At 45.2% G+C, this 27,702-nt stretch overlaps 1 protein-coding gene and 1 pseudogene across 8 annotated transcripts in view; one reads left to right on the top strand and one right to left on the bottom strand.

Moving 5' to 3' along the window:
* Nucleotides 1–27,702, bottom strand: part of DST (dystonin) — a 450,811-nt gene that overhangs the window by 387,369 nt on the left and 35,740 nt on the right. For 2 of the 8 annotated variants that reach the window (XM_075554950.1, XM_075554962.1), the window contains exons 1-2: nucleotides 10,603–11,582; nucleotides 10,234–10,441 (exon numbers count right to left, since the gene is read on the bottom strand). In XM_075554950.1, the coding sequence (XP_075411065.1) occupies nucleotides 10,234–10,441; nucleotides 10,603–10,605 (211 nt within the window). In that variant the 5' untranslated portion in view covers nucleotides 10,606–11,582. Of the gene's footprint in view, nucleotides 1–2,858; nucleotides 3,489–10,233; nucleotides 10,442–10,602; nucleotides 11,583–27,702 lie in introns of those variants that run through there. The other 6 variants (XM_075554958.1, XM_075554959.1, XM_075554957.1 and 3 more) reach the window with 5 other exon arrangements.
* On the top strand, nucleotides 11,490–26,245 carry LOC142452467 (small ribosomal subunit protein uS5 pseudogene; annotated as a pseudogene).

Raw genomic sequence — 27,702 nt, 5'->3', positions numbered from 1 at the left:
GGTTGTGCAACATGAAGAGTATGATCAATGACACTGAATTATACAAGCAGAGGTTATGGAACTGGAGAATGTGTTCTGTTGCCACAATTTAAAAAAATAATAATTACATGAATAACAATGACAATGGGAATAAAGTGTTTTAGAACTGAATATGGTGATAGCTGTACAAGACTTGATTACCTCAATTACTGAATTGTATGACATGACATGATATGTGGATGAAGTGCTAATAAAACTGTTTTGGGGTTTTTTGTTGTTGTTGTTTTCAAAAAAAAGGAACCCATTGACCCTGGATACTTTCCAAAAATAAACAGTAACAAAGAAATATGTCTGATTCGTAAATAAATGTATTTACCAAATAAAAATGGATAGCGCATATTGCTAAATCAGATGACTCTAGGTGTTCTGATTATGAACATATTTTATGAATCAGAACACTGAACCCTTCTAGGTAGCCAATAGCTCTGCCTGTGTTGTTCTAATTGGGCAAACAGTTGCTCATTTTCAATCAGGAGTGAAAACCAACAGACCAACAAGCAAGACTAGGCCGCGCCATAAATAACGAGGCTTCCACTATTCTTGTTTCTCTACCACAAAGGGCCTGCCTTGAAGCCTTTCCAAGGCCATTTGAGGACTGGGCCACTCTCAACTTCTAAATCCAACACTCGTAATTCCTAGCATGAATATCATTATAATTCTCTATTTCCAATAACTGATTTTGAGTTTGTTCCAGCTGCCTTGACCACTTACAGTACTCAACAGCTGGGGCATATGATAACTTAGCAACCTGCTAACACTCCAGTTGAATGCAAATTCATTCTGTAACTCCGGAACTTTTAGTTAGAAATGAAAATCAAAATACGCTCTCTTAAGTTCAAAGGGGAACAAAAAGTGTTGTGAACAATGCAGAAAATGAGCAACTATACTTTGAATGCTTAGTGAACTGACACTCCCTATTCACAGCCTCCAATTCTTTTCCGATTAGGTCAGCCCCCATAGCAAGTCAATCAGAATAATAAGCACTGTAGTGAGGTCATCGTATTGGATGCTGGTGGGAAGTCATAACTGGCTTAAAAACATATCTGGGAAACAATGAGTTTTCCAGATCTCTAGCTCTTCATGGAGTACACTCACCTTCCTTTCCAGCATCAAATGAAACATCCATAAAGCCAAATGCAAACTGACGACCTAAGCTTTTTAAACCACAAAGAGGAGGGAAATACCCTCGCATAGTTTAGTAACATTTTGGACTTTAACCCAGATGACTCTGGGTTGTTCAGTGAAATAGGCTATGATTAAACTGAGGTGCAGTAAGAAGAACTGTGCTCTTCAGATGTTTAGTTTCCTTTTATTTTCAAAGATAAATAAAAACCAGCTTTGGAAAACAACTCCATCTCCTTAAAACAAGTCAAATTAGCACGTTAGTTATTTCTGTTTCAATGTCACCTGAAAACACTTATCACTGAGGAAAGCTTGACAGGGCAAAAATTCATGAGGCTATAGCTCTTTATAAAGCATAAAATGCATATACTTTCAGGGCTTTTTATTACTGACTTCAGGGTGCACAGATGTATTTCTTCAAGTATGATTTACTAGTCTACACTGTAATATTTGTCATTTTTAAAGTTTTGGAAACTACTAAAAACCGTATGTTTAAATGAAAAGATAAAGGTGAGTAATTACACACACACACACAGCTAAACAGGTTTATTAGCTTAAATTATCATTGCACTTGCTCAGTGGTAGTATTACACACAATAGAGTCTTGGCACAAAGAAATTCCTAGTGTCCGTGCTGTTTACAAAATCCCACATGGATTTCAGAATGCCAGCATTGAAACATATTCTAGAAAAAGATGGAACATAAATGTATATGCGTTTTAAGATTTGGGGTGATTTGGAATTTTATTTTTCGGTTCGGGATCTCATGTTCCCACTTTGCACTAATGGAAAAACCATTAAGGCATGCATTTTTAACAAGATCCCATTCAATTTACAAAAATAAAGTGGCTAAACTAAAATCAGAAAGATGCACTGTAAAGCCACCAATCTCTATCAACCTCTTTTATACAGCTTCGTGAACGTTTCTTGGGCATGGAGCTTTAGGACCCTTATGGAGAATTAGAAATAGATTCCGGAAACAAACTGTTAAGGTAAGAAGCTTATCTAAGATTGTGTTTTATTTATAATATCTGCAAGATCTTTCCCAACATAAAGGTTAGGCAGAAAAACATCTCTAAATATACTTAATTTACAAAATATACTTAAATTTACATTGACCGGCGATCTAGTCTTCCATTCATCACGCTATAAAATTATTTTTATGACACATCAGCATCGGTATATATGCATAGTCGCAAACCATAAACTTTCTCCGAATTAAGCAAGATCATTTTAAGGAAAATGATTTGGTGATATCCTCATGGGAAATAGTCCATGTATTTAAGAACTCAATAACCTCTTTTATGAGGTTAACCAATACCCCAAAGCAAGACTTTAGCAATCCCTTGGAGACTTAACTGGTATCCGCCCTCCTAGAAAGAATGTATGCTTGTGCATAGTATGTAAAAGCTTTTGCAAAGGAGAAACAAACAAACAATGTGCTTCTTGGAAACCTAACCCCTCACCCCCACTCCACCGCCCATTCAAGGGCGTCTCCGGACCATCGCCTACCCCACCCACCTCCCTCTGCTAGGGGTACTGAATCCCATCCCCAAAGCCCTGATCCATCCCTAAGATTGGTCCAGACACCTGTTTCCAGGTAACCAAGCAGCGGCTCGGGCAAAGAAAGAAAGGTAACGGTCTGCAGGATGGCACGCGCTGAGCCCCGCACCCCGCGCTGCGCGGAGCACCACGTACCTTTGTACCTCTCCAGGACATCCTCGTAGGCCTGGAGGTACTCCTGCTCCTCCACGTACAGGTAAGCAGCCGGGGAGAGGTAGCCCGCCATGCCGGAGGTAATGTAAGCGATGACTGGCCAGTTCCCTCTCCCCCTCGTAACCCCGGTGCAGTCTCGTAGTCAGCAAGACGCAGGCTTGGGAACTGGAAAGGGGAAGCAGCAGCCGGCGCCGGGGGAAGCGCCCTGAAGCCAGAGACGCAGGGCTGGGGGCACGAGGGGGCAGGGGTGATGGGCGCCCCGCGGGCAGAGGCGACGCCCAGGCCCCCTGGCCGGCCGCGGGAGCTAGACCGCGCGGCTCCCGGGCGGCCAGAGTCCCTCTCGGGTTTCAGCAGCAGCAGATCGCCCCGAGCCGGGGGCGGCGACGAGCGGAGGAGGAGCGGGGAGCGCGAGCACGGCGGGGGTGGGCGCCCGGCAGCGGGCGCTGGGACCCCGGGTGGGCAGTGCGCCGGCCGCGCAGGCCCCCTGCTCCGGGCCGGGTCAAGGCTGCGGCGTCGGCGCGGGCGCACGGGTGGCTCGCCTCCGCTCGGGATGCTGCGCGGCGCATCTGCGGCATTTCCTGGCCGCCGCGCCGCAGACACTCGCCCGCGCCCCGGGAGAGCGGGAGGAGAGAGGGGGGAGGACGGAAGGGAGGGGGCGCGCGGTCGGCGCCCCGGCGGGCTGGGCTCCGGCCTGGGCGTCGCTCGGCCCCTCCCTTCCGATCGGAGCGGCAGCGCCCCGAGCCCCCTCCCCCGGCCCGCCCACCCTGGGTGATCGGCGGCCAAGCACGCCCACCCCCGGACACTGGCAGCCTGTCCCCGGATCCCCAAGGACGAGGTTTCTATTTGGGACCCACAACAGGTGCCCAGGAAACAAAGCCGCAAATCGCGGCCACTGATGCGCGCAGCCCCTGGCCGAGAGGCTGGTGTGGCCCTCCCCAGGGACCAAGTGACAGGGAGGGGAGTGGGAGACAGTAGTTTCTACGCAGCTTGGGAGCAGAAGAGGACTTGGGTCACTCTGTGACCGCGGGGGACTGGAGGGCACCGGGGTCCGCACAATGGGCACAGCCAGGCCCCCACCCCACCCGCGGGGGCCTCTGCAGGTGGCCCGATGCATCAGCGCCTGACAGCCAGGCCACGCCTGCGCCTGCGCACTTGCTAGCCTGGCGGCGGCCCGGGAACCGATTCGCGGTCCCTCCCTTCTGCCCTCCAGAGTCAGCCTGGGCTTCTACGGTGGAGCGCACTGGCGCCGACCACTGGCCCTGTCAACTGACAACAGGTCCATACTAGCCTGTCACCTCCTTTCCACCAAATCGTTTTCACTATGGTCCAAATGAGCAACATGGATACGATTCTGGAAGTGATGCGGTGAGCGTTCACTGGAAGGCTGCTGGAGGAATCTGCTAGTACCTACGTTTGTATATAATCGTGTACTTCAAGAGTACTTACTAACCGTGAAGTCAAACTGCCTAGGATGGGATCCTGGCTGCTCACTACCTCTGTGTTATGGGCATGTTACCCTCTCTGGTGCTCCTTCCTCAAAAAGTGGTTGTGATCTAAAAGAGCGTTTACTTACACACTAAGCACTATGCCATGGGGCTTCATTCGTTAAAAATTGTATTCTTTAATTCCATTTTTGTTCACATTTTTGAAGCCCCCTCATGTGTGTTAAAAACCAAAACGATTGTCATCTAGTAGATGTTCGAACATGTTCACTCTTGTCATTACTACATTAAAACCAATCGTTCTGGACCACCTGATAAGCCTACCTCTTGCTCACCCCCTTAGATGATGTTTGTTTGGGGGTTGTTTGGGTTTTTCTTCCTTGCTTTCTTTTTCTTTCAGGGTTGTGAAATCTGGATCTTTTCCACTAACTCTCAGAAAGGGCGGGCTCTGCCGGGCAGAAGGGAAGAACTGCTTGTGTTTCAGAATCTGAACTCATCTTCTCCTTAGCACTTGATCTAAACGAAACAAAGCCCCATCTCTTTTTTATTCTGAGTTTGGGGCTACAAACTTGAGTCTAATCCCCTGGCCCCCTATGCTTTTAAAATCATTACAGTTTGCGTGCAATTTGGTATTCATCTGTGCACATTAGTACATTAAAGGGATCCCTGGTGGCAAAGTGGTTATGCATCGGCCTGCTATATGAAAGGCCAGCAGTTTGAAACCACCAGCCGTTCTGCCGGAAAAAAAAAGGGGCTTTCTACAGTTTAGGTCTTGAAAATTCTTAGGGGCAGTTCTACCCTGTCCTATAGGGCGGCTGTGTGTCGGCATCTAGTCAATGGCAGTGAGCTTTGTGTTTAGGTCATAAATTAACAAACACATGTATTTCAGGAAGGCTTCTTGAACTGAAGAGGGAGCCCTGTTGGCCAGTGGGTTACACATAGACTATTACCAACACTAACACCTCAGCAGAAGAAAGAGGTGGCTTTCTACTCCAACGATTTAGTCTCTAACAGAGAGGCAGGTCTATTCTGCCCTACAGGGTCACTTTGGGTGAGAATCAACTTGACGTCTGTAGTTTGGCTTTTTCCTTCTCTTAGATTGAAAGAGTTAGCAATTAGATCCTTAAGAGTCATTCCATGTGTAGACCACACAGGTACCCACATGGATCTCTGCACACAGCCTTGTCATCTTTACAATGAGTAAGGTCATTGGAGTCATGTTCTGAGTCTCTACCTGAGATGGACACACAGTATTATAATCAGTGCGCACTCAAAGATTTTTGCCTTTTCATTACCCAACGGGCATTCATGTCCCACTTACCTTTTTTTGCCTCTGGTTTATTGGGAAACTCCACACACACACACACACACACACACACACACAATAATGCATGTGTCTGTCAGCAGGGGACATATTTAACTGTCTAATATGAAACAGACACGTGCCATCAAATACTGTTTTTCAAGGGCGTTAACTGAGATGGTATTTCCTGATACATCTTGTAATGTAGGGTCCTAGATATCCCCATAACCTTGATAAGAATCCATAAAACATGTGTCCAAGTAGTCAATGGGATGTATCCCACTAATCCTACCCAAAGGACATATGCATTCTCCTATTCCTATCCCAAGTTCAGAGGGGCATATGCATCCCACCAACCCTACCCCCGAGTCCAGAGGGGCACACACAATTCAAGCACACTTAATGATTTGGTATGTATTCCATTACTTTTTTTTAATGTTTTACGGTTTTAGAAGTTTTATAAGTTTTTACTTGGTTGTGAAAAATGAACTGTCCGTTTTAAGGACTCAGTCAAAATGAGCAAAAGCAGCATCTGGAGAAAAGACGGGCTTTGCCTTATGTATTCTTGCCATGATGGTATCTGTTCAATCTGCTTATAATAACTGTATTCCTTAACAAAGTAGCAGTTAAAAGGATCTTCTCTGGAATCAAGAATGCCTGTATTCAGATCCTAATTCTACTCCTTATTAGCTGTATGGCCCTTTGGAGAGTTTCTCTCCACCTCAGGAGATTTCTGGACCAGGAAATGAAGGAAATGACACTTCACAGGGCTGCTGGGAGTCCTGACTGAGAGAACATATTAACTGTACAGCAGCGCACTTGGCCATTGATAAGCAATCATGTATTCTGTGTTCATCATTTGATTTAATCACTGCAACCCTGAACCTTTGGTGAAGACACTGAAGCTAAGAGAGGTAAACTGTCCAAGAACACACAAGTGGTTAATGTCAAAGGAGACATTACGATCGAAGTTCACCCGAGTCCAAAGTCTAATTCTGCTGAGATTCCTCAATTACAACTTCGGATAATTCACATGGGACAAAAATCCTTATCTTGAATTAATAACACCAGTGAATAACCGTTTGCCTTCACAGGCGCAGCACATCTGGAAAAGCCCAATTTACATTAGCCAGGAAATACAGCAGCTGGTCCATGTCATTCTTATGTAGCAGGCATTTATACAAAGCCCTGTCCTGACATTGTGTCATTTTGTTCACAGTGACTAGAAGAGATGGGCAGGGTATATTTCCTGGGCCTCGGTTTAAAATGAAGAAACTGTAAACAACAAAAAGCCATTGTTGTCAGATCCACTTGACACAGGGCAACCTTAAATGTTGTAAAATAGAACTGCTTCCCAGTTTCTGTTTGTTTTTCCTGTAATCTTTCCGAAAGCAGATAGCCAGGCCTTTCTTCCACAGTGCCAATGCATAAATCCAGGAACCCCAAGTTTGTTGTTAGTAACAAGACACCCTCCAATTATTTTCAGAAAGCAACCTGATCATGTTACTGAACAGCTAAAAACTCTCACAGCATACATTGCCCAACTGTCTCCGTATTGCAGGGAGCACTTCCACCATGTCTGCCGTGTCCTTCCAAGCCCCACGCTTTATTTATATAGTTTTCTTTTTCCTTTCCCCACCCACAGTTCTCATTTTAACACGACTTTGTGTTGTGTCCTAGCCTTCGAAAAGGCCTTCGCTTTCATTCCAATTCCAGCAAGCTCTTCAAGTTTCAGCTCCAGTGGCACTTCCCCTCAGAAGCCTGTCAGGAACACCTGTCACTGCTCTCTCCCCAGTTAATTAGACTCTCCTACTTACTGCAAGGTGGGTGGTTGGGACCCACCCAGAGGTGGCTCAGGGGGAAAAGTCCTGCAGCCTGCTTCCGGAAAGCCGCGGCCATGGGAACCCTGTGGAACACAACCCCGTTGCAACACGTGGGGACGCCGAGAGGCAGAAGTTACAGGACAGCGTTGACTGGATGAGTTGGGTTTTGTGGATTCTTTTTCACGAACCTCCCACACCGTGTTGTAATTGTCTAGCAACACTTCCGTTTGTCACATCAGAAGATGACTTCTTTACGGTCAGAACTGTGCTAGTCTTCATTTTTTCTAGTGGGGGGAGGAGCGATAAATATTTGCCACATGTGACTGAATTAAGATAGCGCACTGTCCCCGTGATCTCTTTGATTCCAGAGATATCAATATTCACTTCTACTTGTATGACAAATAAAAAGATTAAATTCCCAACTTTCTTATTCTAAGTAATGAGCACATTCTCATTTCATTTTCACAGCTCATCCCATCTCTGACAAGGGATGAATTTGAGAAACCAGATAAGTTTCCTGGGTAGTGGAGAAAATGTCTAATTAAAGTGTAAGCCCACAGTTTAATGACATGTTTTCCTCTATTGCCTTCGCTACCCTTTCCCCCTGTTGTACTAGTGAGAGGCCAGTTGTCAGGAGGGACCACTCCCTGGAGTAGGGGCATCATGCCTGGTAAGGCAGCAGGCAGAGGCAAAGAGAAAGACCCTTAACTAGATGGACTGGCACAGTGGCCGTAACCATGGCTCCCACACGAGAACCACTGTGAGGTTGGTGCGGGACCAGGCGGTGTTTTATTCGGTGGCACTCAGGGTCGCTGTGAGTCAGAACAGACGTGATGGTTCCTAACAACAATCGTGAGCAATCAGCAAGCCACTTAATTAAACAGGGAGGTGGGCACGGGCCCCACACCTCGTTAACACACAGTGTACCTCCACACTGGAGCTTCGTGGCCTGTTCTTTTTGTTGATTATGTTCTGTTTTGAAGAAATTAGTGTAATCTTAAAAGCACCTAACTCTGAGGTCCCAAGGCCAATTCACTGTCATCAATTTCACAGTTATCCCCCCAAATCAATTGGTGACTGTTTCGTAATGAATAAGACGTGGTGCGTGCCTGAAACAGTTTATGGTCTACTAATACTATTAGCATCTGCCAGGTGCATTGCATCCTCCATTCTTCAGTTTCCTCCCCAATGACACCAGACACTGGTTGAAGTTAGTACCATCAAGTTCTCCTGCGTTCTGACCTCATGTTCCTTCCCATTTTATATGATTCCATGTCCCCTGACAAGCATCTGCCCCGTCCCTTCTCATAACCGTCTTTCAGCACCACAAGCAAAGCGCCTGTCACTGCCACGACTATCACGCGCTCAGCCAGAAGACACTTCCCACCTTCCATAAGAACACAGGACCCAAGAACTCACACAACCCTCCTTTCCCGCTAAAACTCCCTCTCCAGGTAAACCACACATCTGGATTCTGCAGTCTCCTCCCCTGCCACTGGGCCACAGACCTGTGGGAGGTTCCTGACAGGAAAAGAAATCAGGCCTCAGTGACTAAACATTTTTCAGTACTTGTGGAAGGCAGGTCTGCCCTCCCCCCCTCCATTCTCTCTCACTTGGCTCCTGACAGTCTCCATCCTCCCCCCTCCTTTTCAAAGGCCTGATGAGACCAGCCAGCATCTCACAACAGAAGCCAGAAGAAGCTCAAGGCTGTTGCCCCAGAAACCCTGACGACAGAATGGCTGGCTAGGCGCTGTTTGTTTTTCCCATAATCGCAGGAATCCTACCAGGAGGAGGGCAGCTCTTGGCCTCATTCTGCCATGCTACTGCCTTGGTGGCTGGGATGGGGCTGGTCCCCCTGTAGCATGCTTGGAAGTACAGAAAAAGTACCAACCCTGCATGATAGTGGAAGGCAAAGGGGGCAGTGAGAGGAAGCCAGGAGCTGAAGAGTAGGGGAAAGGAGAAAAACACCTGTCCTTTGGCCTTTGCAAGGAAGTCCCCAGCCATGGACTCTTTCCTGCCCCATTAGCAGTTGGTAGAGGGGAGATTTTTGTTTCTAAGGGAATGGAGGAACAACTCTCTCACCTGCACAAGCAGAGCAGTAGTGGAGGATGGATTTCCACAGTGCTCTCAACTTTCTGCTGGGTAAGACAAGCCATCGCTTCTGGTTCGGCTTTTATGGCCAGTGCAAGGAACACCGGGTAACAGAACAGAAACATTGGCACCTACTGGGCATTAATTAATCAGGAGTGCACGGTCACTACAGTCCCTCAAAAGCAGGAGGGACAAAAAGCTGCTGTGGCACATGATGCGGGCAGAGACGCTATATTTTAAAAAAAAGACATCCAAGTTGCTGGAATAGGTTTCAAGATCCTGGGTACCAAAAGCTGAATCCATCAGTGTTTAATCTGTGTAGCTCAGTGCCGCTGGGCAAAAATGAAAATGAAGGCAGGCTGCTCTCTCCTAGCTTCTCCCAGCTAATACACTGGGAATCGCTGTGACCCCGGAAATCACTGGAGTTGGTACTTTTTGATGGTCATAGGGGCGACTGCACTTTAAAGATGAAAGTGTAATGCAGATGCCCGTAAATACTTCCTTGCAATTCAAATGCATTGATTCATCCAACCAGAAGACACAGCCAAACAGCTTAGTCACCAGCAAGCAAGGCAAATCACCCCATCAATAAAGCCGGCAGAAAGTAAACACTCCCAGGGCCCCTGGGAAACAGATAGATAAAATGCGGCCACTTTCATAGCTAGGGCACCCCCATCCCCTTCCTGGGATGCTCTTACCTGCTATCCTGAGCACTGCCCTCTCGGCGGGGTCCAGCACTGAGCCCCCTTGAATCTTTCTCTTTGACCTCTCATGTTTAGGCAAATTCCAGGGTAAAGTGTCTCCCGGCGCTGGAGATGCCGAGCCAGATTTCTGGCTGAAATCCTCCTCATCGGAAAAATCCGCAGAGGAAGACATCGAGCAGCGATAGGATGCGTTCCCGGAACTCTACAGAGGATGACACAGGAAAATGCATTAACACCGAAATACTCCCACAGGCTCCTCCATCAAACCTCCTCCCCCACCCCCTCCACCCGCGGGGGCTGGCAGCCCCAGCCATCCTCTGAGCGGAGGGATTCCATAAAATCAAAATGAAACCCAGGGCTCACCATCTTCCCGGCCAAGGCTCCAACCGTAAAAGCGGCATTCACGGGGTCCCAAAGCCTGGGGTGTGCACAGGAAAGTGTATGGCCCGCGACCTGGCCACCGGCGCACAAACGAGCTGCCCAACAATGAAGGCGGAATCCACAGCCTTCCTGTTACAAATCTATAGTATCTGGCTCCCCCACCAGGGCAGGAGAAACATTTTCCATGGCTAGCCTGCTGCTTAATTCATTAATGCAACGCGAACTTTCAAAAACAAAGCACAAATGCAGGATGTGGATGGAGCCCAATTCCTTTCCGCTTCCAGTCGCCTCGCCACTGGAGTCTCCTTTCTGGCTCGCCTCGGTCCCCTGGTCCCCTTTATTTCATTCTCCTCGCGAGACTGATGCAGGAGCCCAGAAGACAGCAAGGAGGGAGGGAGGGGGGGCGCATTCTGAGAATAGCCCTTTCTTAAGAACCGGAGAACACAAAAGTCTGTTTCCAGAAGCTGAAGAAGGTAAGGCCAAGAAACAAACGTCTGAACTCAAGTTTAGAGTTCTTGAGAGAGTTTAAACTTCGAACAAAGTAGCAGCTGCCAATGATGTAAATGAGACCGATGCGGAGCGTGGTGACAGGAAGCAGCGCCCTTCTCAGCTCCTGGTCAGTCCCCAGGGAATGGGACACACGATGCTTTCAGAAGCACTTGCCTGAAGGTTGGTCCTCCTCCCGTCCACGGAAGGGCTTTCTCCGGCACAAAGCGTCGGGAGACCTTCCGGACAGGAACAAGACACCAGCGAGCGTCCTTCCCGGCTACTGCACGGGCTTGTGTTGGTGACTGCTGAAGAAAGGCGCCTGGCTCACTAAGGAAACGGCCCTGCCTGCGGCGGTGCCGTCGGACAGGGTTGCAAATACCATGAAGCTTGAGAGGGAAATCTCCACTTTCCCACCGAGACTACCGCGTTGCTGGGGCTCACGGGAAGATGCGAAACGGGTAGAACTTGAATGGCTGCAAGGCAGCTTGCAGCCATGGGTTCCTAAGCCGCCAGCGGCCAGCCGCGGTCAGTGAGGCGTGATCCAATGGGAGCGGAACACTGCGCGGTTCACAAAAGCAGAAGCGGGCCGTGTGAGCAACTCCCCAAGCACTCGCCCGCGTCCACGCAGCATGCTAGTCCACCAGGGCCAGGGACCTGAAGGCAGGCACGCCGCCCCACAGGGTGGACACCATCGTTTTACAAGGACACAGGGTATTCATTTTTCTAAGTACACAATGTTTACTCATATATCTATTTAATCATTGCAGAGTAAGACGTGTCAGATTTCTCTTTGGTTCTATTCTTCCCAGAGCGTCCCCCTCCTCCCAAAAATCGGTCTCCCGTTTTGTTTCACTTGGCTTTCCTCTCCTTAATCTTTTAATTCATGTATTTAGATGTTATATGTTCTCCTACTGACCATAATAAAGAGACCTGGTTTTCTGAATTATAGCTAGAGTCCGCAGAGAGGTGCATACGGCATTCAGCCCCTCCCTGTATACTAGTCTCAGCCTCGTTGATTTTCCTTGCTCCTCTGAAAATTCATCTTGAGCTCTGGGAGGGTCTGGTGTTGGCTGGATCTATGGAAAAGATGACATTCTTAAAGACTTTTAAAAGAGCCCCGGGTTTCTTTGGTTGCCGGCTGTCTTCCTTAAGATGACTTCTTACCTGTCCTTACTTAAGGTCACCCTTTATCTGTGCGATTAAATTTCTGGCTGTTTGCCCGCACTATTCCAGTGAGCACAGTAATGTGATTGTTTATCTTTACAGAGAGTCCTAGACAGCGAGTAACTTGAAAAAGAACTGTTCCTTGCAAAAAAAAAAAAAAAAAACCACCCACTGACTATTGATTTCTGTGGAGTAAATTTTTTTAATAGCCAGAGTCTCAGCTGATGGAAAAACAAAATGTGATTTATGCTATGACATAAACACCATTAATCACAAGTAGCCAGATGGGGACAGTGACTACCCCTGGGCCCAAGGGTGTCGACAAGTGCAGCCTCTAATGTGGCGGTGTCATTCGTAAACAGATGAGGGAGAGAAGGGTGAAGGGGCAATCAGCAGCACCTCTTTCAGCAATATAGAGTATGAAAATAAACACACACACACACACGGAAATCACAGGTGCTTCTCTACAGTAACATCTCTCCCAGCATATATGACTCAAGGGTTTCTAAAAGTAAAATAATAGCTTTATTTCATATCATTCTCATGAACAATTTTTTAAAGCATAGGGTAAACCTTTTATGGTTGAACCCTGAGGTTTTAGAATCAATTTAAATGAAGCTGCTTTGAGGTACACAGAGCCTCTAAGATGGATCTTTAGTCATTGGAAACAACTTGCCAACCTGTGTCACCACCTTGAGAGGAAAGGGGGTGTGAGTAGATTTCACGCCTTTCTTTTGGAAAAAGCAAACATGTTCTCTGACTCAAAACCCAGAGCCTAACCTGTAACATGGGACTTGGAAAGAGCAGAACAAAGCAGAAGAGGTGCTGCGATCAGCAAAGCCCACTGGTTCCTAATATTCTACTAAGTAGCCTCTGGTTTGATTCCTGTTTGCATGCAAATAGCTCTCTCCATAAATAGGGGATTGATTGAATAAATTACAGTATATCCATACAGTAAGCCTCTGTGCTCACTGAACCAAACCATTGTAGGTCAACATGTAGCAACATGGAAAGAGATCATATAGAATTGCTCTTGTAAATTAAAAGGTTTTGTGTGTCATTAAATGTACGTAAATATACATATCAAATAGTTTTACAAGTTCATGTGTATGTAAATATAGAAAGGTTACTATGAGTCGGCACCGACTCCATGGCAGTGAGCTGACTGACACTGCTGCTAGAAAGCAAGACAATTACCAGTTACTTTCTCGATATTCTACCAGTATGTAAAACACAAAGAGTGGTGGTATCCGGGTGATAACTAAAATTATGAATGGGTTTAATTTTGTTCCTTATAATCTTATTATCCAAAACAAGGACAGAAACATACATACATTTTTGGGGTTTTTTTAAGAAGTAATTTTAAAAAAACAGGATCTCTGATCCTGTTAAGGATCAGAGAAAATGCCAAAAGACCCAATTTAGAATTAAGTATTTAAGTCAGTACTTCTTACAATTTGGGTGTACGGACATCCTGAGATGCTGATGAAAGAGAAAGCACATAAGCAAATACGCACACATACACACTGTTTGTGTGTAATTTTGAGGCTCAATGACCCACTGACCCCAGGTTAAGAATCTAATTGACAGCATCATCTGTCATCACCACTTGACATGCATGTTGAGAACAAGACTGTGGCGCACGCGCACACGACAAAGAGGGGACAGGGTAATTACGACAGTAAAGACAAAGCAGGCCTAGATCATATATTTGTAACATTTGGACTCTTAAAAAAAAGACCATAGACTGATATTGGATCATTACAACCCCCTGAAAATAATATTAATAAGTTGTGATATAAACCAAAAAACTCAAGATAATGTCTAAGGCAAGCTGGTTATTAAAGCAGGTTTAACCATCGTGTTAGGCTAACAAAGCTTTTAACTGACTTGGCTAATTCCTTTGTATTCAATTAAATAAGCCAAAATTTTCCTAAAGCCAGGATAATTACATAATGCAACATTTGTGGACAGGGATGAAAACAATAGCTTTTCTAATTGAAACCCCGGTGGAGGATCTGAGATAAGTACAATGGAACTACCTAACTTGGAACCAGACCAGCCTTAGCACCCCAATCTGTAGGAAAGTGCCAGGAAATTGTCACTGCACAAGGCATTCTATGAATGCGATGAGGAAACGGGAGCAGAGAGAAGGGTGTGCAAAAAGCTATACTTCTAGAAATCCACATTCTGGATAATAACTTTCACCAACCATAGACTTACAATCTACGCACTGGTCCATATGTATTTGCACTTCAAAATGATAGATATCGTCAATGTCAAGGTCACGAATCATATACATACAAAAGGCAGGGACTGTTCTAAATTGTAAGAGACAAACGAATCTTTTTTTCAATTCATGAATATTTTGAATTATGATTATTTGTAAGTCAAAGGACAATATTGTTTTTCATTTGTGGGTTTATTTTAACAGTGTTAAAATTGTTTTTGGTTTTTTCCTTTTTAATATCATTTTATTGGGGCTCATACAACTCATAACAATCCATTCATACATCCATGTGTCAAGCACATTTGTTGCCATCATCATTCTCAAAACATTTTCTTTCTACTTGAGCCCTTGGTATCAGCTCCTCATTTTCCCCTCCCTCCCCACCCCCATTCCCTCGCTAGCCCTTGATAATTATAAATTATTATTATTTTATCATTTCTTGTACTTGTACCTGACGTCTCCCTTCACCCACTCTTCTATTGTCCGTCCCCCAGGGAGGGGTTATATGTAGATCCTTGTGATCAGTTCCCCCTTTCCACCCACCTTACCCTTACCCTCCTGGTATTGCTACTTTCATTATTGGTCCTAAAGGGATCATCTGTCCTGGATTCCCTGTGTTTCCAGTTGCTATCTGTACCAGTGTACATCCTCTGGTCTAGCCAGATTTTTAAGGTAGAATTGGGATCATGATAGTGGGGGAAAAGAAATACTAAAGAACTAGAGGAAAGTTGTATGTTTCATCGGTGCTATGCTGCATCCTGACTGACTCATCTCCTCCCCACGATCCTTTTGTAAGGGGATGTCCAGTTGCATACAATGGGCTTTGGGTCTCCACTCCGCACTCCCCCTCATTCACAATGATAAGATTTTTTGTTGTTTGATTCCTGATACCTGATCCCATCAACACCTCATAATCACACAGGTTGGTGTGCTTCTTCCATGTGGGCTTTGTTGCTTCTCAGTTAGATGGTCGCTTATTTATCTTCAAGCCTTTAGGACCACAAATGCTATATCTTTTGGTAGCCAGGCACCTTTCTTCACCACATTTGCTTATACACCCACTTTGTCTTCAACGATCGTGTCAGGAAGATGAGCATCATGGAATGCCAGTTTAATAGAACAAAGTGTTCTTGCATTGAGGGAGTACTTGAGTAGAGGCCCAATGTCCATCTGCTACCTTAATACTAAATCTATACATATATGCACATAGAGCTATTTCCCCATCATCATATATAAATATATTTACATATGTACATGCCTGTATTTAGACCACTATAAATGCTCTTTGCCTCCTAGTCCTTTCCTCTATTTCCTTTTACTTTCCTCTTGCCCCACTATCCTGTTTAGCCTTCATTTGGGTTTCAGTAATTCCTCTTACTTACATTGCCCTTGATCAAGCCCTACCAGGCCTTCTACACCCTCCTCGCCATCAGTTTTGGATCACTTGTTGTTCCCTTGTCCCTGGGGTTGTTAACACCACTTCCTCCCCGCCCCACCTCCCACTTGCTGCCCATTACCGCCCCCCACAACCATCAAGCTATGGTTTTCTCCTCCAGATTGTTTATCCCACCTATCTTATCTAGATAGACCTGCAGATATAATAATATGCACAAAAAACAAGACAGAGCAAAACAAATCAACAACAACAACAAATGACAAAAACGAAAAGCCTGTACATGGTTCAAGGTCTGTTTGTTGACCTTTAGGATGGCGTGCCATGCCCTGCCCCCAAAGTCTATATTTAGTATTCCTTCAGGACTTCCTTGCTCTGCTCCCATTGCTGTTCTGTTATACATCCATAGCGTTTTGCCTCGATGTGGTGGGGTCAGATTGGGTGCAATTCCTGCATTATGTCTACAGAGTTGTCCCCTGTAGAGCCATGGGTCAGTGATAGATGTCATGTCTCATAATGGGGTCAGCCCTATGGTCCTCTCTGTACATTGGCTGCTCTGAACAAGGATATTGTCCTCAAGGCTTGGTGGACCAGAATGTGCTCCCTCTCTCTTCCTCTCCCTTCATTTGCTCCCATGTGCTCTGATCAGACATGTCCCTCTCCCTGAGCTGTAGCTTCAGTGCTGTCCTCTCAAGTAAATTCTTCTGGGGACATAGGGGGCTATCTACGTAGTTGGGATTGGGGCCGGCCCCTCAGACCTCTCTATTGGTTCCCTGCTTCATGCCGGTATGTTGCATTCACATCTTGGAGCACCAAGTTGAAGTCTGGTCCATACCCCTTGGGTATGTAGAGCCCCCACTACCCATGTCTTTTTTCAAAGGACATTTTAAGAGCAGGAGACATCTGAACATGGCTCATGGGTTGTTTAGTCGATGCTGTTAAGAAATTATTCTTAATTTGCTCAAGTGCTATAATGGCAATGTTGCTATGAAGGAAAGCGTTCTTATCCGTGGGAAGTTAGGAGGCACAGGACAGTGCAATCGTGCTGTCTGCACTAATTCCACTTGTTTCAGAAAGAGACTGAGTGAACTATTCAATGAGACAACAGGCTAACAACTAGTGTCCACTGTACTGCTTTGTCAACTCCTCTATAAATCTGAATGTTTCCAAAATGAAGAGTTAAGAGGTAAACCGTAGAAGACTTTCTTCGGTGCTGTTTAGTGTTGCTTAGTTTAGACTTGTGCTTCCAAGGGCCCCGCGTGAGGAGGACGGACACTGTTAAAGCATCCATCCACGCAATTCCTGACAGGCTTCCTTGAGCAGTATCAAAGCAGTCACCAGGAGCGAACCCACCACAGGAGACTGCTCTGCTCACCTCAGTCCTAAGCATACATTTAGAAAGAGGACAGCCCTGAAGCTCCCGTGTTGTGCATTGAATATGCAGTGAATATAAAATAGACAGTCCGTTTTTTGGGGTTTTTTTGCTTTATTTTTGTTTAAGGAACATTCTTCTGCTGTTTGGGTGAAAGTTTTCAGAGCAATTTGTTCCCCATTGAGCCATTTACACACCTTTTGTGAAGCCCTCAAGTTGAAAGCATGTTTCCCACTTCCTCCCTGAGTTCTCTTGTTTCCAGCAGCCTTTCTGAACTTTGTTTTTGGTCAAATGCCGCCCTTTTCATCTCCTCTAGTTGATTGTTCTGAGGAGCACATTCTTCAGGGGGCTATTGTTCACCTTATAAGCCTGCCTCTCGTTGGGTTGAAAAGCGATCTCAGGGAGTGAGTTTATTTCCAGGTTTGAGGGCCCTAAGCCTCAGGCTTTCACTGGTATCTATCAGAGCAGTAAGCCTGGTCCTTTCTTGTTATTTTGAATGGAGTTCTACACTTCTCCCCGCCCCCCCCTGCAATCTACCTCATAGGTTTTCCTCTTTTACATAAACAGACAAAAAGGGAAAAATTGAAGATCCAATTGAAATCCCCATAATGAGTTAAGTACAAAATACTGTCTACATAGCATATAAAAATACATGGTAAGGTCATCCATACTCCTATATTAGGTTTGGTTTGGTTTGCAGTGTTTCAGCAGAAACTTATATTTTGTAATTGTATGATTTATGTTTTAAAACAATTTTATTGATTTATAACCCAACTATCATCTTATTCAGGAGTTCAGTCATATTAAAAAAAGAGTTCAGAAGCATCTCCACAATCTCCACAACATGTTTTAGAACATTTATCCTTCTTTCTTCTTAGTCCGCATTTCCCTCCAATCCCCCCTGCCACACTCCCCAAGAAACTATCAATTTAGTCACTGTCACTATACTATATATTAGGTTTTAATTAAGTGATAAATCAGAAAGAAGAGGCACATTATCTGATTTTAGAGATCTCTGGAAAAATGGCCTCCACCACAAATCAAGAGATGTAGAAGTAAACAATTAAGGGGAAAAATTTAAGTATATTTAATCAAGAAGACAAAATAGGTTATGGTAAACTTGGTACAGAATGTGTTGTCTATAGTTTAATTTTGTCAAAGCCAGTTAACAATCCAAGTACTTTCTCGTGAAATAAACAGGTCTTAAGTAACCACCCAGCTGGAAACTCCCTTTCAGTAAAGGGACCTCTGGCTTGGTGAGTGAAGTGTCTGAGTAGAGTTGGGGAGAAAGGGAAGGTCCCAGGGAGGCATAGCTGAAAGGTTATTGCTTGGATCTACTTACGGGAAGAGAGGAGGGACCAGTTCATTGGTCTGTGAAACAACACTGGAATTCAAGGTACAAACCATCTTAGAGTAAAAAGGTTGTGCCTCAGTTGAAGTGGTCCTCAACACTGCATTTCTGGGAAGCTGAGTTACCTGTGAGCCACAGGGGGAGGAAAGAGCCCATACTATTTTGTTCTACCTGTGTGTATACGAGGTGATCCCCAATAGCAGCACGGCTTCAGGTTATAGTGATAAGGGAAGAAGGCCAAGCTGCCCTGAAGGCATCAGCCAAAAATAAGGCTCCAGGGATTCATGAGATACCCATTTACATGTTCCAACAAACAGATATAACTGTGGCAGCACTCACATGCCAATGGCAAGAAATTTGGAAGACATGGCAAACTGGCTGGAAGAAAGGTGAACCAACAGATTGCAGAAACATTGACCCATATCACACAGAAGTTCCTGAAACTTTTTAAATGGTTGCAGAAGCCCATCGACAGGATACTGTCTGAAATTTAAGCTGGAATCAGAAGAGGACATGGTATAAGGGACATCGCTGTGGGTGCCAGATGGCTCTTGTTCGGTCTGTGCTTTCTTCAGTGGCGAAGACCATAAGAAACGGTGGCAAGTACTGTGAAGAATGACAACATATGTGTTCCAGAAACACATGGCTGTGCTCATGCTGAACCTGTACCTAAACCAAGAAGCGATTGTGCATATAGAACAACAACAAAAATCAGGATAGGTATGCATCAGGGTTGTAGCCTCTTACAATACTTACTTAATCTGTATAGTAAGCAAATAATCTAAGAAACTGGACCATAAGAAGAAAAAGCAGTATCAAGGCTTAGAGGAAGACTCATTAAAACCTGTAATTTCCAAATGATACAACCTGACTTGCTGAAAACAAAGAAGGCTTTAAGCACTCATTTATGAAAAGTAAAGACTTGAGCTTTCAGTAGAGATTACTTCTTATCATAAAGAAAACACAAATCTCATAGCTGGGCCAATAAACCACATCAAGATAAATGGAGAAAAGACTGAAGCTGTCAAGGACTTCAATCAACCTCCATGAAAGCAGTAGTCAAAATAATCAAACAACATATTGTATTGAACAAGTCTGCTGCAATAAACCTCTTTAAATTGTTTTTTTTTTAATTTGGGGAGAACGGGGGAATCGACCCCAATGATCTATATATAACCCTCTCCCAGGGGGACAGACAACAGAAAAGTGGGTGAAGGAAGACATCAATCAGTTTAAGCCATGAAAAAAAGAAATTTTACAAATTATCAAGGATTCATGATGGGGGGGGGCAGGGAGAATGATCTGATACCAAGGGCTTAAGTAGAAAGAAAATATTTTGAAAATGATGATGGCAACATATGTACAAATGTGCTTGACACAATGGATGGATGGATGGATGGATGGATGGATGGATGGATGGATGGATGGATGGATGGATGGATGGATGGTGATAAGAGCTGTATGAGCCCACAATAAAATGATTTTTTTAAGTCACATTGAAGACTAAAGTGCACCTGACCGATGCCATATTTTCAATCACTTCAGATCCATGTAAAAGCAGGACAGTGAATAAGAAGATAAAATAAAAAAATGAAGCCTTTGGATTGGCAAAAACTGTTGAATATACCATGACAGCTAGAAAAAATAAATAAATCTGTCTTGGAAGAAGTACAACCAGAAACGCCACAATGCTCCTTCAATGCAAGGATGGTATGAATTCGTCTCATATACTCTAGACCAGCAGTTCTCAACCTGGGGTCACGACCCCTTTGGGGGGTCGAACAACCCTTTCACAGGGATCGCCTAAGACCAATTTCCGATGGTCTTAGGAACCGAGACACCACTCCTCTGTCTCCAGGCAAGTCTGCCCACATGCGGATACGCCCACATGCGGGGTCTCCACAACATGAAGAACTGTATTAAAGGGTCGCGGCATTAGGAAGGTTGAGAACCACTGCTCTAGGCATATTACCAAGGGGACCAGTCCCTGGAAAAGGACATCATGTTCAGCAAAGTAGAGAGAGGGTGGTCCAAAATAAAAAGATCGCCAAGGAGATGGATTTGCACGTGCCTGCAACAATGGGCCCCAGCAGAGCCAGGGAGCAGGAAAGGTGCCTGTTTCATTCTGTCTCACAGTGTGCCTGTGAGTTGGAACTCACTCGGTGGAATCTAACAACAGAGATTCAAAGATCCTGTGACCCTAGGTATTCCCACACTCTAGGTATTCATCCATCCTCTCTGAAAATAGACCTTTGAAAAATAAAACTAAATTAAATAACAAATTTTTATTCAAATTGTACATTTTGTCAACAATTTCACAAAAGTCATCTCTTTTTTTTTTTTTTTGCAAATCCATCTTAATCCAATCATTGGAATTGTAGAAACAGAGGCATCAAGGACTAGTTTCCATTGAAACATCTGCAAATAGTATTTCCAAACAGAGGAAGGATATGTTGATATTTTGCTTGACACAAAGCAAACATATGTCTGAAAATAGCCTCACAAAACAGAAACACATTAGGAAGATAAACTCAAATACTGAAAGCATCCCTTTAACTAGCAAACACTTAATCTATTTTAAAAGGTATATCTACTTATGTCAGTCAGTGGAAAAGGTGCCTTAAGCAGCCATTAGTGTCCACCTTGGAGAAGTTGACAATCGAGCTAGGAGAGTAGAAAGGACAAAACGTTGTAATGAAACATGGTCATCTTTATGTATTGGGCTCAAAAACATATCTTCCAGCGAGAGGGCATAATTACATACTCAGATATATGCTTCACAGTGCAACCTCGTTTAGAAGAGAGAGGCTGAGTCATGAAATAAACTGGAGCGGCTGGAAGTCAAAAAGAGACACAGGTATCCCACCTGCCATGATCGTCCAATGGCTGTCGTTATCAGCTGCTGCTGAGTCATCTTCTGACTTCTGGCGACTTCTTGAAGAACAGAGTTAAATTGTTGTTTTCGCTGGGTGTTTTTAGATGTAGATCAGTAAGTCTCTCTTCCTAGTCTCAGTCTGGAAGCTCCACTGAAATCTGTTCAGCACCACAGCCACATGCAAACCCCCAATGACCGATGGGTGGATGCTTTGCATAAGATGCCTTTATCAGGAACCCAACCTTGATCTCCAATGTAAAAGATAAGAATTCTACCACTTAAACCATCGGCACCGGCCCCCCCACCCCCTCCCCCCCACCCCACCCACCGTCGAATCCAAATTTGTCAAAAGCTGTTGGAGTCATTCTATACAATCTATCTACAGTATAGAAGGACTGTGATTGGCCTATTTATTTTTTAAGAGTCAAAATGTCAAATATTTTACAAATTTAAAAATTCATATGAAAATTCAGATGTCCCAGTAGCAATTTCCCTTTTTAAGAAAGGACATGTGCTTTCCAGTCGGACAAAACTTTTGCCTGACCCACTTTACTAATTATGCTCCTTTATGTCTATGAAGAGAGGGGGCTTGGCTCCACGCTGAGGACACAACCTTACTTGCTCAAAGAGAGGAGGACTCAAAGCACTTGCTGACGAAGATGTAGGATAGCAGCCTTGAGTATGGATTACAACTCTTTGTGCAGAAACCAAAATCCTCACAACAGGACCAGTAGGTCCTTGGTAAACTGAGAAGAAAAACATTTAAGCTGTAAAGAATTTTGTCTTGCTTGTGTCCATAATCAATGCTCATGAACACAGAAGTCAAGATAGCAAAAGACGCATTGCACTGGGTAAATCTGCTGCTTAGAGTGCTGAAAAGCAATGGAGTTACTTCGAGGACTAAGGGGCACCTGACTCAAGCCATGCTATTTTCAATTGCCTCAAATGTATGGGAAAGTTGGAAATTGATTGAATCAAGAAGACTGAACTAGAATTATAGTGCTGGCGAGGAATATTGAAGGCATCACGGACTGCCAAAAGAACGAGTAAATCTGTTTTGAAAGAAGCACATCCAGAATGCTTCTTAGAAGCAAGGATAGTAAGACTCTGTGTCATGTACTTTGGACGTTTTGTCAGGAGAGGCGAGTCCCTGGAGAAGGACATCATGCTTTGTAAAGTAGAAGGCAGGGAAGAAGAGGAAGACATTCAACAAGATGGATTGACATGGGAGCTATGTACTTTGGACGTTCTGTCAGGAGAGGCGAGTCCCTGGAGAAGGACATCATGCTTCGTAAAGTAGAAGGGCAGGGAAGAAGAGGAAGACATTCAACAAGATGGACTGACATGGGAGCTATGTACTTTGGATGTTTTGTCAGGAGAGGCGAGTCCCAGGAGAAGGACATCATGCTTCATAAAGTAGAAGGGCAGAGAAGAAGAGGAAGACATTCAACAAGATGGATTGACATGGGAGCTGTATCAATGGACTCAAATGTAACAATAATTGTAATGATGGTACAGTGTTTTGTTTTGTTCTGTTTTGTTTTGTTGAACATAGGGGTGGTGTGGGTCGGAGGCAACTCAATGGCACCTAACTGTGGGGTATCAGCCTCAACAATCGAATGGGTCCAAGGGGCAGTTGTATAATTGAAAGGTACAATTAAAGAGACATCAGACAAAATTAAGCAAGCAAGTGTTCACCTCCGGGGCTGTCATGACTTCAGGAGCCAGATCGGCACAGAGAGAGTGAATTTATTTCCAACCAAGGCTTATATACACTGTAGGGGCATGCCAGTCCCCCTAATTATGGTAACCACATACATAACAAGAAGGGGTTGTACAAGAGACATGTGCGTGACAGGAAGGCATACATGTAACAAGATAGGCGGACTCTAGAGTCAAGATGGCAGCCTAATTTTGGTCATCCCTGAGTTGGCTAGACTGTACTTGGGTGTCTTTGGGTTCTCCTTCAGGGGAACAACCCATTATCCTTATCAGAAGGTGGGACAGACAATAGGGTCTGATTGCCTTAGACGGCAGACAACCTTTAAGCAGTTGACCTCCAAGTGTCTAGCCAGTGATCATGTGTTTGCAAACAGCACCTTAGGTTTGGCACATATTATTGGGGGACAGCCTAGGGAATAACTTTTCTGCTTCCCACACCTAACAACAATGCTGTTGAGTTTGAGAATAAAGGAAAGGTGAGGGAAGGGAAAATAAGCATACCAGTAATCAATGAAAAGGGGATGGAATTTTTAAAAGAAGTGGTCAAAACTAATAGACTACCAAAATATTTCAGTTAAATGTGTGCCAAATAGAAATGTGTCATGTGCTGACTGATGTCCAGGTACTAATCTCATTGTCCTACATCACCAAGAACCCTGCATAACACTTCAAAAGACCAAGAAAATGAAGAGGGTTGCTTCTGGCCCACTGTATTTGAGCTGGCCTAATGAAAAACTTAGGCTAAATGGGGTACTTCTTACTAGAAGGTGGAAAATCAATCTGATTGCAGCCTACCTGTTAGGCAGCTTAGCCTAGGGAATTGGAAAGTCCATATACGCATGCCCAGGAGAGCCAGCATAGGACAAAGCTGGATTTTCCCGCCGTTGGGCTCGGATGGGTGTTACAACTGGAGCAGCCCACCTGGGCCAGGTGATTGCAATTCAGCCAATGGGAGCAACCTGGGATTGTTTACCACACCTCCCCCGGGAACCCTTGAAAAGGCAGGGACCGGAAAGGAGAGGGTCTTGCTTGGGTGGTCTGGTCATCTTCGTGAGAGGAAACTTGGGAGAGAGATCCTTGCGTGACCCTGAGCCAGGCTGCATGGTCAAAGGAATCCTATGGGTGCCGCGTAAAACCTGAAGCTTCTTTGAACTTTCATTAAATTCACTTGGATCACGAGCCCGGCTTCGGCATGAAATCTATCTCGTGTGGAGCCAAGGACCGAGGCTGAAATCTAGTCCCGGAGAGAAAGACCTGACATACCCTCTGATGAAGAATACATGCTAAGTGTAATCATGATACTATTTATGATTTCTACATTCTGTAAGACCTGTCCGTCTATCACAGACTTCCTCTCCAGAACAAGTCCACGGTGAAAGCACTTACACTCACACAAAGAGCTACCCCAGGTTTCTCTGTCTTTGCATAGGTTTCTTTTTTCAGAGGGTAATCTGGATCTGTCCCTGGCTCTAGCACCTAGAAGATTATTTGGCAGCACAAAACAAAGAAGCAACCTGCAAGCCTACCTAGCTTTTATTTTCCACAGGTCTAAGGCAATTAAAGTGGGCTAGCCCCTGTGGTACAACAAGCTAAGCACGGAGCATTAACTAAAAGGCCAGTGGGTCAAACAGACTAGCCACTCCACGTGGACTACGTGAGGTAATCGGCTTCCTTTAAGATGCAGTCTCAGAAACCCTCTGCTTCCACCCTATTCTGTCCTGCGCGTAACAATCAACCCACTGGCAGTGGGAAGTCTACTAAGAAGGCAAGGGTTATATAGAAAGACACATTCTCCAGGCTAAAAATAGGTCCTCCTCAACCTGAATGGTCAACAAATACGGGGAAAATGTTCCCAATCATTAACTATCCAGGAAATGCAAATCAAAACAACCAAGAGATAACACCCACAAGGATAGCCCAATCCAAAAATAGAGAAAGCAATAAATGTTAGAGGGGGTGTGGTGAGACAGGAACTCTCATTCCCTGCTGGTGGTCTTGTAGATAAGTACAGTCTCCCTGGATGAAATCGAATTACCTTCCGACCCAGCATTCCTACTACTGGGCGTATACCCAGAAGAAATAAGAAACAGGCTTTAATGTTCCTCGCTGCACAGTTCACAATCGCAAAGAATTGGAAACTGCTTAAAGTTCCATCAATAGACCAGTGGATTAAAAAACTCAGATTTAGCTTCTTCTCTGAGAAGACACCGAATGGCAGAAGACACCAGTGCAGCCGGAGGGCCTGGAGACCCCGGGGCCCAGGAGGCTTCTATGGAGGCTTGGGCAGCGGCTTGTGAGGACTTGGTCCAGGAGCCAAAGTCAAGCTGGGTCGTCTGGTGAAGGACATGAAGATCAAGTCCCTGGAGGAGCTCTATCTGTTCTCCCTGCCCATCAAGGAGTCTGGGGTCATGGACTTCTTGCCAGGGCTGGCCCTCAAGGACGAGGTCCTAAAGATCATGCCTGTGCAGAAGCAGACGCGAGCCAGTCAGCAGACCAGGTTCAAGGCCTTTGTTGCCATAGGGGACTCAGAGGTCACGCTGGCCTGGGTGTCAGGTGCTCTAAGGAAGTTGCCACCGCCATCCGAGGCCAAGCTGTCCATCCTGGCCAAGCTGTCCATTGTCGCCGTGCGGCGAGGCTATTGGGGCAACAAGATCGGAAAGCCCCACATGGTCCCCTGCAAGGTGACCGGCTGCTGTGGGTCTGTGCTGGTGCATCTCATCCCTGCCCCCAGGGGCACGGGCATGTCTCAGCCCCTGTCCCCAAGAAACTGCTGCTGATGGCAGGGATTGATGACAGCTACAGGTCAGCTAGGAGCTGCACAGCCACCCTGGACAACTTCACCCAGGGCCACCTTTGATGCCCTCTCCAGGACCTACAGCTATCTGATCCCTGACCTCTGGAAAGCGTCAGTGTTCACCAAGCCTCCCTACCAGGAATTCACTACCCATCTTGTGAAGAGCCACACCAGAGTCTCCGTGCAGAGGACCCAGCTGTGGCTACCACATAGTCGATTTTATATATATAAATAATAAAGTGAATTGGGCCTTCCAAAAAAACCAACTCTGATGTATACACAAAATGGAGTACCATGTATCCCTAAAAAACAGTGATGTAGCAATGCAGCACCTCATCCATGAAAAGAGTTGGAGGCTATTATGCTGAGTGAAGTTGGCCAAGCACAACATGAGCACACTGAGGTAAGTTCAAACAACAGAACAGGCAGAGGGAAAATGTGCAGATCGCACAGTTCCTGGGCTGAACACCAGATACTCTGGCAAGAGCCAGGCCAAACACCATGATACATACGTCATTAAAAAAATTAAAAAATTAAGTTGTAGCTAGCACCTGTGCAGAAAGACATCCTCCAGATGCCTGTATGCCCTACAGAAGAGTGGGGGAAGAAAAAGATGGCAAGGGAGGAAGAGGGCACTAAACCACCCAAGGGGAGGATCTTGTATCTGTCTCCACAAGAAAGGAGAGAGAGTAGACTCCATGCCGGTGTGCCAGGTCTTGAAGGTGATGTTCCTGCCTGGAGCGGCTCATTCACAGACACAGTTCCGCAGTGTGACTGGTCTTACCCGCCCACATGGGGCAAACCAAGAGGGGAGAGCGACAAACCAACAATGGGAGCAAAGTCACAAAGTCCCTGAGGAATCTCGATTGTAGACTTCTGACTGCGGCTTGGCAACTCATCTGAACTGGTTGTGGGATATTTGCAAACACCCCCCCCTCCCCCCCGAACGTCTAAAGGTGCAACCAGGTGGGGGTAGGGCACTGGACATTTCCAGTCTTGACTACAAGAAGAGTAATGGGGTCTTGTAGAAGGCATGCCCCTTGGCCACGAACATAAGGACTGAACGGGTATAAGGTAAGCAGGTCCTGGGTTATGGGTCCCTGATGGATTAGGGGTTTGGACTGATGGATATAATAGGGCCTGCTTGCTCTTTAACAGAAGAATATCATCTACTCCGGGTCAGGACAACAGTTAGACTTGGAACTATTTGTATGGTCTCTCTCTCTTTCTCTTGCTGTCTATATAAGTAAGAAGGATAAGCACTCCCAAGGAGACAGCAATGGGACTGACGGGGGTGGTGGTGGGGCGCATGGGAAAGGAGGAGTTGAGGAGAAGGAAGTGATGAGCAAAGAACAATAGGGACAGGGGAATAGCAAGGGGTCTAAAACTAATGGTGGGGAGGGTGTAGGTTCCTGGTTTTGTTTGATCAATTGAAATGTATCCAAGAAGAATTACTGAAAGGTGACAATGAGTAAAACATGATAGGGGCAGGAGGAAAGAAAAAAGAAAATGAGGAAAGAATAAGAAAGTAACAATTATATATAGGTATAAATATAGATATGTATAGATATAAATATAGATATGTAAATATATAAAGTTTGGTGTATTTGTCTATGTATATGAAGCAGATGGACTTTGGGCCTCTACTTAAATCTTGCTTCAGTACAAGAATGTTTGTTCAAATAATGTGGC

The sequence above is a fragment of the Tenrec ecaudatus genome, chromosome 7 (assembly GCF_050624435.1).
Source record: "Tenrec ecaudatus isolate mTenEca1 chromosome 7, mTenEca1.hap1, whole genome shotgun sequence".
NCBI classification, from domain to species: domain Eukaryota; kingdom Metazoa; phylum Chordata; class Mammalia; order Afrosoricida; family Tenrecidae; genus Tenrec; species Tenrec ecaudatus.
This window is presented reverse-complemented; position numbering and strand designations above follow the sequence as displayed.